At 39.6% G+C, this 14,031-nt stretch overlaps 1 protein-coding gene across 2 annotated transcripts in view; it reads left to right on the top strand.

The window, feature by feature from the left end:
• The window catches only part of FRY (FRY microtubule binding protein), a gene marked incomplete at its 5' end in the record, with an annotated part of 329,102 nt that overhangs the window by 143,446 nt on the left and 171,625 nt on the right, over positions 1 to 14,031 (top strand). For both annotated transcript variants that reach the window (XM_082675865.1, XM_082675864.1), the window contains one exon: positions 5,428 to 5,481. In XM_082675865.1, coding sequence (XP_082531991.1) covers positions 5,428 to 5,481 — 54 coding nt within the window. The remainder of the gene's footprint in view (positions 1 to 5,427; positions 5,482 to 14,031) is intronic.

Genomic DNA, 14,031 nt, shown 5'->3' with positions numbered 1-14,031 from the left:
GATATTGAGCTGCCTGAGCTGCCTGTATATTTTGGAGATTAATCCTTTGTCAGTTGCTTCATTTGCAAATATTTTCTCCCATTCTGAGGGTTGTCTTTTTGTCTTGTTTATGGTTTCCTTTGCTGTGCAAAAGCTTTTAATTTTCACTAGGTCCCATTTGTTTATTTTTGTTTTTATTTCCATTTCTCTAGGAGGTGGGTCAAAAAGGATCTTGCTTTGATTTATATCATAGTGTTCTGCTTACGTTTTCCTCTAAGATTTTTATAGTGTCTGGCCTTACACTTCGGTCTTTAACTGATTTTGAGTTTATTTTTGTGTATGGTGTTAGGGAGTGTTCTAATTTCATTCTTTTACATGTAGCTGTCCAGTTTTCCCAGCACCACTTATTGAAGAGGCTGTCTTTTCTCCATTGTATATGCTTGCCTCCTTTATCAAAGATAAGTTGACCATATGTGCATGAGTCTATCTCTGTGCTTTCTATCCTGATCCATTGATCTATATTTTTGTTTTTGTGCCAGTACCATACTGTCTTGATTACTGTAGCTTTGTAGTATAGTCTGAAGTCTGGGAGCCTGAATTCTCCAGCTCCATTTTTCTTTCTCAAGATTGCTTTAGCTTATCAGGGTCTCTTGTGTTCCCATACAAATTGTGAACTTTTGTGTTGTAGTTCTGTGAAAAATGCCATTGGTAGTTTGATAGGGATTGCACTGAATCTGTAGATTGCTTTAGGTAGTATAGTCATTTTCACAATGTTTATTCTTCCAATCCAAGAACATGGTATATCTCTCCATCTGTTTGTACCATTTTTAATTTCTTTCATGAGTGTCATAGTTTTCTGCATACAAGTCTTTTGTCTTCTTAGGTAGGTTTATTCCTAGGTATTTTATTCTTTTTGTTGCAGTGGTAAATGGGAGTGTTTCCTTAATTTCTCTTTTAGATTTTTCATCATTAGTGTATAGGAATGCAAGAGATTTCTGTGCATTAATTTTGTATCCTGCTACTTTCCAAATTCACTGATTAGCTCTAGTAGTTTTCTGGTATCATCTTTAGGATTCTCTATGTATAGTATCATCTCGTCTACAAACAGTGACAGTTTTACCTCTTCTTTTCTGATTTGGATTCCTTTTATTTCTTTTTCTTCTCTGATTGCTGTGGCTAAAACCTCCAAAACTATGTGGAATAATAGTGGTGAGAGTGGGCAACCTTGTCTTGTTCCTGATCTTAGTGGAAATGGTTTCAGTTTTCACCATTGAGAACGATGTTGGCTGTGGGTTTGTCATATATGGCCTTTATTATGTTGAGGTAAGTTCCCTCTGTGCCCATTTTCTGTAGGGTTTTTTTCATAAATGAGTTGAATTTTGTCAGAAGCTTTTTCTGCGTCTATTGAGATGATCATATAATTTTTCTCCTTCAACTTGTTAATATGGTTTATCACATTGACTGATTTGCCTATACCAAAGAATCCTTGCATTCTTGGGATAAACCCCACTTGATCATGGTGTATGATCCTTTTAGTGTGCTGTTAGATTCTGTTTGCTAGTATTTTGTTGAGGATTTTTGCATCTGTGTTCATCAGTGATATTGGCCTGTAGTTTTCTTTCTTTGTGACATCTTTGTCTGGTTTTGGTGTGGGGGCAATGGTGCCTTCACAGAATGAGTTTGGGAGTGTTCCTCCCTCTGCTGTATTTTGGAAGAGTTTGAGAAGGATAGGTGTTAGCTCTTCTGTCTGTGTTTGATAGAATTCACCTATGAAGCTGTCTGGTCCTGGGCTTTTGTTTGTTGGAAGGTTTTTAATCACAGTTTCAATTTCAGTGCTTGTGATTGATCTGTTTATATTTTCTATTTCTCCCTGGTTCAGTCTTGGAAGGTTGTGCTTTTCTAAGAATTTGTCCATTTCTTCCAGGTTGTCCATTTTATTGGCATATAATTGCTTGTAGTAATCTCTCATGATCCTTTGTATTTCTGCAGTGTCAGTTGTTATGTCTCCTTTTTTCATTTCTAATTCTATTGATTTGAGTCTTCTCCCTTTTTTTCTTGATGAGTCTGGCTAATGGTTTATCAGTTTTGTTTATGTTCTCAAAGAACCAGCTTTTAATTTTATTGATCTTTGCTATCCTTTCCTTCATGTTTTTCATATATTTCTGATCTGATCTTTATAATTTCTTTCCTTCTGCTAACGTTGGGGTTTTTTTTGTTCTTTCTCTAATTGCTTTAGGTGTAAGGTTAGGTTGTTTATTTGAGTTGTTTCTTGTTTCTTGAGGTAGGATTGTATTGCTTTAAACTTCCTTCTTAGAACTGCTTTGGCTGTATCCCATAGGTTTTGGGTTGCTGTGTTTCATTGCCATTTGTTTCTAGGTATTTTTTGATTTCCTCTTTGATTTCTTCAGTGATCACTTGGTTACTTAGTAGCATATTGTTTAGCCTCCATGTGTTTGTATTTTTTGCAGATTTTTTCCTATAATTGATATCTAATCTCATAGCACTGTGGTCAGAAAAGATACTTGATATGACTTCAGTTTTCTTAAATTTACCAAGGCTTGATTTGTGACCCATGATATGATCTGTCCTGGAGAATGTTCCCATGAGCACTTGAGAAGAAAGTGTATTCTTTTGTTTTTGGCTGGAATGTCCTGTAAATGTCCTATAAATATCAATTAAGTCCATCTTGTTTAACGTGTCATTTAAAGCTTGTGTTTCCTTATTTATTTTAATTTTGGATGATCTGTCCATTGGTGAAAGTAGGGTGTTAAAGCCCCCTACTATGATTGTGTTACTGTTGATTTCCCCTTTTATGGCTGTTAGCATTTTCCTTATGTATTGAGGTGCTTTTATGTTGGGTGCATAAGTATTTACAGTTGTTATATCTTCTTCTTGGATTGATCCTGTGATCATTATGTAGTGTCCTTCTTTGTCTCTTGTAATAGTCTTTATTTTAAAGCCTATTTTGTCTGATATGAGAATTGCTACTCCAGCTTTCTTTTGGTTTCCATTTGCATGGAATATCTTTTTCCATCCCCTCACTTTCAGTCTGTATGTGTCCCTAGGTCTGAAGTGGGTCTCTTGTAGACAGCATATACATGGGTCTAGTTTTTGTATCCATTCAGCCAGTCTGTGTCTTTTGGTTGGGGCATTTAATCCATTTACATTTAAGGTAATTATCAGTATGTATGTTCCTATTACTGTTGTCTTAATTTTGGGGGTTTGTTATTGTAGGTCTTTTCCTTCTGTTGTGTTTCCTTCCTAGAGAAGTTCCTTTAGCATTTGTTGTAAAGCTGGTTTGGTGGTGCTGAATTCTCTTAGCTTTTGGTTGTTTGTAAAGGTTTTAATTTCTCTGTCGAATCTGAATGAGATCCTTGCTGGGTAGAGTAATCTTGGTTGTAGGTTTTTCCCTTTCATCACTTTAAATATGTCCTGCCACTCCGTTCTGGCTTGCAGAGTTTCTGCTGAAACATTGGCTCTTAACCTTATGGGGATTCCCTTGTATGTTATTTGTTGCTTTTCCCTTGCTGCTTTTAATATTTTTTCTTTGAATCTAATTTTTGATAGTTTGATTAATATGTGCCTTGGCGTGTTTCTCCTTGGTTTTTTCCTGTATAGGACTCTCTGCGCTTCCTGGACTGATAGACTATGTCCTTTCCCATATTAGGGAAAATTGCTTGTAGTAATCTCATATTAGGGAAGTTTTCAACTATAATCTCTTCAAATATTTTCTCCGTCCCTTTCTTTTTCTCTTCTTCTGGCACCCCTATAATTCGAATGTTGGTGCGTTTAATGTTGTCCCAGAAGTCTCTGAGACTGTCCTCAATTCTTTTCATTCTTTTTTCTTTATTCTGCTCTGCAGTAGTTATTTCCACTGTTTTATCTTCCAGGTCCCTTATCTGTTCTTCTGCCTCAGTTATTCTGCTATTGATTCCTTCTAGAGAATTTTTAATTTCATTTATTGTGTTGTTCATCATTGTTTGTTTGCTCTTTAGTTCTTCTAGGTCCTTGTTACACATTTCTTGTATTTTCTCCATTCTATTTCCAAGATTTTGGATCATCTTTACTATCATTACTCTGAATTCTTTTTCAAGTAGACTGCCTATTTCCTCTTCACTTGTTTGGTCTGGTAGGTTTTTCCCTTGCTCCTTCATCTGTGTGTTTCTCTGTCTTCTCATTTTGCTTAACTTACTGCATTTGGGGTCTCCGTTTTGCAGGCTGCAGGTTTGTAGTTCCCGTTGTTTTTGGTGTCTGTCCCCGGTGGCTAAGGTTGGTTCAGTGGGTTGTGTAGGCTTCCTGGTGGAGGGGACTGGTGTCTGCGTTCTGGTGGATGAGGCTGAAACTTGTCTTTGTGGTGGTCAGGATGGCGTCTGCTGGTATGTTTTGGGGTGTCTGTGAACTTACTATGGTTTTAGGCAGCCTCTCTGCTAATGGGTGGGGTTGTGTTCCTGTCTTGCTAATTATTTGGCATGGGGTGTCTGGCACTGTAGCTTGCTGGTCGTTGAGTGGAGCTGGGTCTTAGCGTTGAGATGGAGATCTCTGGGAGAGCTTTCACCGTTTGATGTTACATGGTGCCAGGAGGTCTCTGGTGGACCAATGTCCTGATCTCGGCCTGATATCCAGCCAGATCACCAAGACCCTGTCAGCCACACGGCTCCAAACTCCAGAACTCCACTCTCCAGAGGCCCTCCTCTGGACGTGCTTCCTCTCCCCTTCTGCACAGGTTGAAAACACTATTTTTTGATGTGTAACTTTTTGCATGGTTTCTAATCCTAAGTCAAATTTGGGTCAATATTAACTTCCAAAAAAAGAGAAAGGTACAGGTAAGGCTAAATAGTTACAAAATGCCCTCCTGAAGAGTCAGTTAAGGCTTCCTAATGTAAACGAAGAAATAATCGTTAGGAAAATTTATTTCTGTAGACCTTTGTCACTTCCCAGATGATTTTTGCAGAGATTTGGATGTTTTGCAGGCCAAAATATCATGCTTAGAAATCACCAATTACACCTAGTAAGTGTGTAATTGTAAGTTGTCCATCCTTCAGACTAATAATTATACCTTATTTTGTTTCTAAATCTTAGGACTTGGAATAGTGTATCACTTTCAACTTTTTATTATCTGTCAAGTCCCAAGATAGGTAATGAAATTTCAAACAAATTCTCTAGGTTTTATTATGTGGTTTCCTTTGAAAACACAGGATCACTTATAGCATCAGATTTGAATGTCTTGGTCAAATGTGTAAAGATGAATAGTAAAAATCCTGGTGGTGATGATCAAACACTATACTTTAAGGTTTGAATAGTAAGGAAGAGTTTCTCACATATTTGAAAACTGGTGTCTCTTCATCCCATAAAGGGAGAAATAGATGAGAACAATTTTAATAATAATGACATTTCTTTTGTAATATTTAAAAGCCTCTAGTAATTTTTCTTGCCTGTGTTTCTTTCTAGGAAAAGCCATTGACAAAATCTCTACAACGTGGAGAGGACCCCCAGTTTGATCAAGTATGTAATATATGTTATATACTGCTTTTTATTTGTTTGAAGATGTACAGAGGCAAGGGCTGAATGCTTACTATGGTGTATTGATGAACTTCGTCAAAGAGGATACAGGAGTGTGATCTTAGGAACTGTGTCCTGCAGCTTTGACAGTGACAGCTTGTAGTAGATGTTTAGTAAGTGTCTGTTGGTTTGAATTGGAAAGAACTGAAGTGTTGAAATTTAAGATGAGGAGGTCACCAGTCTTTGGTTACCAGAAAAGATAAAGGAATTTCCATTCAAAACCTTATTGAGATTCTTCTGAATAAATGGTATCATATGACGATCAGATCTCTGCCCTAGAGCTTTCTTATATTTTAACCGGCGTTTTGTTGAATGCCAGCTATATGCTTGACACAGCAATAGGCTCTGGTGATATAAAATCTAGGACCAATTTTAGCAATCCTGTGAGAGAGAGAGACCACCTAAGCAATAATTATAAAGCAGCATAGCAACTTAGATTCTAATAAAGTGATACATGAAGAAAACAGTTTAAGACAGAATAAATACAAAGAAGGTCCTTTGAAAATAGATCAGGACTAGTAAAAGGACTTCCAACTCTAAACAGCAGGTAATAAACATAGGAAACTAGAATCCTATCAATCCTGGTTGAGTCACTTCAGGAGGGCTTTAGGTGTGTTTAGAATGATGGATAACAGGACATCAGAGGAGGTCGGAAATGTGTTTGTGGTGTTTCCTAAACGTCTGCATTTAATGACAAAGAGGACAGCATGTTCTTCTTTATAAACCTCATTTGGTGCCAGTAGCAGAGGCAAAGCCCCACGGGATGCACCATGGCCTGATCTAACACAGTGGGATTTTTGTATTGTCTTATGGAGAACACACAGAGAGTACGCTCTCTGCAGTGCTTTGAAATTGCCTTTAATGTGGAATCAAGAGGAAATGCTTTGGCTGTTAAAGTTCAGACTTGTTCCATCCAGAAATGTTAAGGCCTGACTATAGAGACAGAATCCTCCATTCTCTATTTTATAAACTGTTGGCTGAGGAAGACCTCACAAGTTTGCTGTCACGGCAGGTCTTGGAAGGCTGGTGCGGCCCTGGCTTTGCGCTCTGTTGCTGGCAGAGCCGGCTGTTCTCTGGAACGCTGGTGGAATGGAGTATGGGCTTCGTCTCTCTGTGCCATGGAGCTGACTTCTCTCCTCATATTATCCTTAGTTGCTGTTACCTGGTCCCGCTTGGGAGGTCAGGGACCTGGGGTGAATGTTTGGGGTCGTTATTTTCGAAATGTGGCAAGTGTGGCTCTTTCCGTTCTCCTTAAGAACGTAAATATTATCTGTCTTCCATAAGTTTTCACTCTATTTTATTTTGTCTCTTTCCTCTTAGATTATCACTGTTCTTTCCTCAAAAAATTTGTGTTTTCTTTTTCTCCTGCTTAGTGTGCGTCTTCCTTTTTCCTCTGGGAGAATGGTACTTTGGCATTTTAACATTACGTATAATAGTTATCCCAAATAATTTGGCTTCGACACCATGTCTCATTTATTATTCAGCACTCTATTTCTGCATTTCAGCATTGTGGGAAAGAGATCGACTTTGGGGTTTAAATCCCAACTTTGCCACTTAATTAGCTATAATACTTTTAACCTTGCTGCTCAAAATGTTGAAATGCAGAATCACTGCCCTGCCTTGATATACTGAGTCAGATTCTGCAGCTTAACGAGATCTCCAGGTGACCCCCACCCACATTGATGCTTGAGAACCACTGCTTGTAACACATCTCTGTGTGTTAAAGACACTTTAGGGGTGAACCAGTAGTGAGTTGGTCACTGAGGACTTTCAAATAAGGCACATGAAATTATCCTCTGATTGTAAAATCATAAATTTATGCGTGAACCATGAGAGAAGACAACCTACGAAGTTGGTCTCATTTTAAAGAGATAGCAAGATCCCCAGGCCAGAAGGAAATGTGACTGAAGTTGGTCCCTCTGTGGATTCAGTGAAAAAGAAAGTTAGCCAAGTCACCTTGAAAGTGCCCGTCCACTGTTTGAACAGCAAATTATAAGAATTGTGGTTCTATTGGCAAGGCCGTGAAGGTATCAAGCTCTCTTAGGGTTTTGATAGCAAAGGTCCAAATTCTGTAATTGCCCTTATTCTGATTCCGAGCAGGAGGATGTTATTCTGGGGTCACACAGGTCCGTCTACGGGAGAAGAACACGCTGGTGACACCTCCTTGGAGCTATAGACGCCATTGCTCTACTCCCGGGAGCAGTGGTACCCACAGAAGTGACATTTATTTAGTACTTACCATAGGGGAGGCACTATGCTAAGTGCATCCTTTGGACAACGGACAACTGGTCCCTGTTTAGAGAATATTTTTATCAATTTCTCCCTTTTAAATGTCCCTGGCGTGAGTGATAGGCTAAAGAGAGCTGGGCTTCACTTCCAGTGCCTGATCCTGGGTGGCCCTGTTTAATCCTCCACTTGCCAAGCCCAGGATTCATTTTTCTCCTGTTAGAAATAGAAGCAAAAACAAAATAACAAGAATCATGTAATACTTTATAATTAATCAAGCCTCTTCTTAATTCTTTTATATTATCATTTTTATTATTTTGGTCACACTGCGCGGCATGCGGGATCTTAGTTCCCTGAGCAGGGATCGAACCTGTGTCCCCCTGCAGTGGAAGCGCAGAGTCTTAACCACTGGAACACCGGGGAAGTGCCTTACCAAACCCCTTCTCACGTATCGTGTCACCTGACATTACTCAACCCTTCCAACAAGCCCAAGAAGAAGGTCTCATCATCATCTCTATGTTACAGCTAATGGAAATGAGTCCTGGAGAGGTTGCCCTATATTATATGACTAAAGCCTGAAGGGACCTAGACTGGAATCCATATGTTCTAACTATAAAGCCTGTGCTTTTTACTCTGTAACATGCTTATATTTTTAAAAACTAAGTTGGTGAGAATTTAGAGGGGAGTTTTCAACAGGTAATGGACCTAAGATCCCATATCAGTTAAGATTAGGTTTGGCGGCAAATGGCACATAAAATAACAGTGGCTTTAACAAGATAAAAGTTTATTTCTCTCTCACATTGAAGAAGTACAAAGAAAATCAGTCCCGTATCTTTATATTTTTGTTTTCCTGTGTATGGCTTACATTCCCAAGGTCATCTCATGGTCCACTTTGGCTTCTGGAGCTCAGCTGTTACATCTGTGCTCCAGGCAGCAGGAAGGTGAAATGGAAAAAGAATCACAGAAAAAAAAAAAAACAGAACAATGCACACAGCCACATATACCTATAAGAAAGATGAGGAAATTTTATTTTGGGCAACCATGTGTCCATCTAAAAATGAGGTATTTTATAACTAAGGAAGAAGAGAAGAGTGGATATTGGGTATTACCTGGCTCTACTAGATATTATGTAGCCTATTTTTTTGTCAAAATTCCCAGTAAAGAGTATTATGTACAATTCTCTGCCTCTTCTTTTTCACTGTGGAAATCTCTGAGAATTTGTCAGCTTTCCAGTTTGAATTTTAAAACGTATATTTAGAGGTTAAAGCTTTGTGTTTCCTTAAGTTTTCTGTTGCTTTTCTGTTTAATTAACTGTTGGTTTAATATCTCTTATTTAACCTAATTACAATCTAAACATGTATAGAATAGACTTGGTTAAAAAAAAAACCCTCTTGTTTCATAAATGACAAGATGTCTAAACAGGATTAATTTTTTGAAGCTCACTGTTAGTGGGAGAAGAACTGTACCAGTGACTACTTTGTATATTGGAGAGCTAGGAATTTGTACCCTAATTCCCAGAATTTCACTTTTACAAATGTTATGAATGTGAACTTGACCCATTCTTACACGGTACCTACCTTGTGGCAGCCATGTGCCAAACATTATGCCAGGTTGTGGAAATAGACATGAAGGGAACATAGTGGCAGCTCTGGAGAGGCCCCCAGTCTAGTGTGAGAGACAAAGAAGAAAGATGTAAATCAGATAAATTATAACCTCAGTCTAGTAAGGAAGCTCACAGTGGAAGAAGCAGGCGTGCTGTGAACCCGAGAGCAAGCTTTGCCCTATACTAGGGAGCCAGGGAGGGCTCTCAGTTCCTGCTGGTGAGAAAGTCGTATGGTAATGAGAATTAATAAAGGTGATGAGATTTCCAACAGCATTTTGAAAATGTACACTGCCACTAATTTATTTTAAATGCCTAAATTAACCCTCAGCACTTAGAAAGCAAAATAAATGAAAAATTGTCCAGGTAATAAAGTTATTTTAGCAAACCTTTATTAGGTGAGTGAGAGCGTGCGTGTATGTATGTGTGTGTACATATACAACAAAGCCCTGTGTGGGACAAAGAGATGTAAGAATGTGGTCCCAGGTAGGAAGGGTCAGACTGTGGAAGACCTTGATGCCAGTGGGTGGGGCCGTATCCTCTACCTGCCAGTATCAAAGAGATCAAAGTGCAGCCTTGATGTTAAACCCCGACTGGAGAGATCCTTAAAGTTTGGAGGCATTTTGGGAGTTGGGGCATCAATAAAGATTTGAGGCTAAAATGGAGAAGGTGGAACTAGAAAGAAAGAATGACTATAAGCAACATTATGTAAGAAGAATCAATATTGGTTGAGAGAAGGAGAAACAAAAGGTAACTGCAGTTTTCAGCCATGATTTGGAGCCATTTCCATTCAGTTTAACAAACGTTGAGCACCTGAATCATGCCAAGGTCTGTGCAAGGTGCTGGGGTTACAAAGCGGTAAGCAAGAGTTTCTGCTCTCCAGAAATTCTCAGTCCCAGGAGGAAGACAGATACCTAAACAAATAGTACTGTGATGTAAATATAATAAGAAGGTACAGTTCAAGTGCTGTGGGAACTCAGGTAAGGGAGTAGTTAAGGATGCTAGAAAGGTGGGGCGGGGGGGAGTGTCATAGGAAGCAGTGACATACTAAAGATATCTGCTATCCAGATGGACAAGATGGGCTGGGTCGTGCCAGACAGGTAGAGCCGAGTGGACAAAGGAATTGAAGGAGAGAAGAGCAGAGTTCTGGGGAGTGGCCGGGAGGAAGCTGGGAAGGCCGACTGGAGCCCATTGCTCCCGTGACCGTGGGAGCCATACTGAGGAGTCTGGACTGTTTTCTGTGGATAAGGAGTTTTTCAGAGGACCACTGTGCTTGGGGAGAGGGGATAAATTAGTTTTACACGTACTGAATTTTCAGTGCGGGTAAAATACCTCAGGAGAAATAACCAGGGCTCATTCATTTATATGATCACCCAGCAAACACTGAAAGATGAGGGTAGAGAAAGTGGGTTAGGCATATCACAGGGAAACATAGTTCATTTGGACCAGAAAGTGGGATCCACAAAAGAAAGCCCAGAAAAGGAGTGCCCAAAAAAGTGAGAGAAGCCTAAGAAGATGCATCTTCCCGGCGCAGGGGTGGCCCAAGACGGCAGCCTGTGCAGGGACCCTCACGGAAGAATGAGAGGTTAGAAGTTAGGAGCGCATGGGAAGCCAGCTTTGAGAAAGCCTTTTGTGCAGTGGCTATTACTCATTGCCATGTAGAATACACTTTCAGATTGCTGGATTAATGTTAAATAGTTTAAGAGACTTACTTTCACAGCCAAGTTATAGTGGCTGGTCATGATTGGCAACATTTAAATGAAAAAGCATTATACCAGGACACAGTCATGGTACCAGTGATGAGCTCCCTATCTGTGATCTGTGCAGAGCACCCTGTGAGTGAAGGGCATGGAGCTCCCTGTTTTAACTTCAAGTGACTTTCCTCTGTTATCAAAGTTTACGGATATTCTTTTAAAACATAAAGGCCAAGGCATTGTATTTTGGATTTTCCAATGAAACAACCGCTAACCTGTGATGTGTGTGGACCTGAGTAGATGGTGACCAAGTGCAGCTCACATATCAAGTTAACCCATTTTAAAAAGTGAAAAACACCTCTCCAAAATAACCCTCACCTGAAGGAGTACGTAAGCCTTACCTGGTACAGTATGTACTAATGACAGTCACTAGATACATTTACACACAGATGAAAAGTCTTGCTTGAGTAAAGTAACAACTGAATCTTTATTTCACATACCTTCCAGCTACATATGCTTCTTGCCTGTTTTCTCTGCCCCTTGGCTTTTAGACCTTTGCTTATATCTAATGGTGTCATGAACATGCAGTAAATTAAATGATACAAACAATTGTACACTGCACGATGTGCTTCTATTTGAAGTATTGCTCCAACTTTGTTTCTTAAAACAGTCTCATAGAGTAAGTGGAAGTTACTTCTTCTCTGCGTAGGAAAGTATGATTACTCCCCAAAGGGGCTTGTGCCAGAACAATCAGGATTAGCATCCAGCCCCTTCTTTTCACAGGTGCGTTGTTTTACAGTGCTTTGGTGGTGTTTAAATAACCACATGGGAGATGGCAGCATCGCAGAATGGAGGAAAGCATTTCCGGCAGAATCTGATAAATGTTGTCATGTGCTCAGGAGACTTCAAGGGACATGATTGCAGGAAGGCCATTGGCTGGTCGTGGGTTTGTCCTTTCTGATCTTTTATAGAAAAGTGTCGGTACTGTAGCAAGAGTAGAAATCAGGTCTCAGGAATGAAGAAGTGAGGCAGAAAGAGGAAGCATCTCCAGTCCATGGCTGATTGAGCAGTTGGCCAGAAGAGGGACCTGTCAGTGGGTCAGAGAGGGGAGAGTGGAGTCAAAGAGGGCTGGATGTGTTTACGGAAATACGAGAAATCCGAGAGCTGCATGAAATCCGAGAGCGTAATGCTGTGCCTTTCTGCCAAGGGTTGTATCCATTCTTCTTTTTTTTTTTATAAACTGGCTTATAACAGTATATGTTTCCCGTGTTCAATATTATAATTCGACTTCTGTATTCATTACAGCATGCTCACCACCAAAGTTTAGTTTCCATCTGTCACCATACAGCTAACTCCCTGTACCCTTTTCACCCTCCCCGTTGCCTCTTCAGTATCTATGTGTTCATTTTTGTTTGGTTTGGTTTGCTCGTGTGTGTGTGTGTGTGTGTGTGTTCGTTCTTCACTTACATTTGGGCTCGACACCTTTTTCGGGATGCTGGAGGTTCCTGAGAGCCAGACTTGTAGATGAGTCAGGACTTACAGTTACTGGTTTTTCTTCAACAGATTGATTGCGGTTGCAGAATAGTTACTTTCTCGGTGTCCTTTCCCATTTGCTTTAGAGCCAGGTGTGCCGGCAGCAAACTCGGGGAGTCCAGTGTTGCTGTCTTTCTCTTAAGGAGCTGTTGTAGGGCAGGCGTTGCTCAGAGGCCTCTACAGTAAGCATCTGGAAGGCACTGTGTTTACATCTGCTGGGGCCAGAAAAGTTGGCTTAGTTTGGGAATACAGACTAAGCAGAAAGGTTCTAATGGAGGCCTTGGTAGTTTGTGCTTGGGTAAGAGATAGGTGGGTCTTAATTTTTTCCCACTGCGGTTGTCCAGGGTGTCCACGGGGCATTGGTTCCAGGGCCTCTGACCTACATGTATGCCAAAATCCACAGATGCTCAAGTCTCTTGTATAAAACGGTGTAGCGTTTGCATATAACCTACACACATCCTCCCACATAGTTTAAATCATCTCTAGATTACTTATAATACCTATTGCAATGTAAATGATATGTAAATAGTTTTAGATACAATATAATGGTGTGTAAGTCATTGCCAGAGAGCGGCAAACTCAAGTTTTGCTTTTTGGAGCTTGTGCATTTTAATTTTCTGAATGTTTTTGATTTGTGATTGGTTGAATCTGCGGATACAGAGGGCTGACTCTGTACCTAAAAGCAACATTTATCAGCTCTGATAACATCTGTCATCAACGTCTGTCATTCGTTCTGTCATTAACCTAGCCTGTGATCTTATCAAAGTCAAAATATTTTGTGTCTGTGCTTCAGTTTCAATATTTGGAAATGGAAGAGGGGAAAAAAGAAACAGACACTTTTGAAGGTCTGTTATATGTCCCACACTTGAGAGTTTCTCCTTTAGTCTCCATAAAAGCCCAGTGAGGGAAGTATTCTTAAGTCCTGTTTTATAGCTGAAAACAGAGCTTCAAAGAAACAGCAACGTGGCCAAGCCCATACAGCCAATAAAGGGCAGAGTTGTAACTTGAACCCCAAACCTGCCTGATCTTCCCAGTATGCTGATGAAATTATGAAAATGTGGCTTTTGGAGATCAGGCTTCAGATACGCTGTTCTGAGAACATTAAGTTGCAGCTATTTGCAATTCAGTGTGACCTATTCTTTACTCTAAATTAAAGATAATTTGGTCATACATTCTAAGTAACTTCTTTTGGGATTTTCTTCTAGATGGTATATGTTTATGTCCTTTTGTGGCACCTTAGTTTCTTAATGTGTTAAAAACGCTATCTATAAACAGGAAACACATGGTAAAATGAATCTATTATAAGTCTATAATAGAACTAAAATAACTTTTTATCCTCTTGGGTAGTAATATTTTCCTGAAGAAGGAGGCAGGTGAAATTCTAGTGCTTTAACATTGATTCTAATGCTTCAATTCAATGAAAATCTATTTAAAATATAT

The sequence above is a fragment of the Grampus griseus genome, assembly GCF_964374135.1.
Source record: "Grampus griseus genome assembly, chromosome: 18".
NCBI lineage: Eukaryota > Metazoa > Chordata > Mammalia > Artiodactyla > Delphinidae > Grampus > Grampus griseus.
Note: the sequence above shows the minus strand (reverse complement) of the source record. Positions and strands in the feature narration are given on the sequence as shown.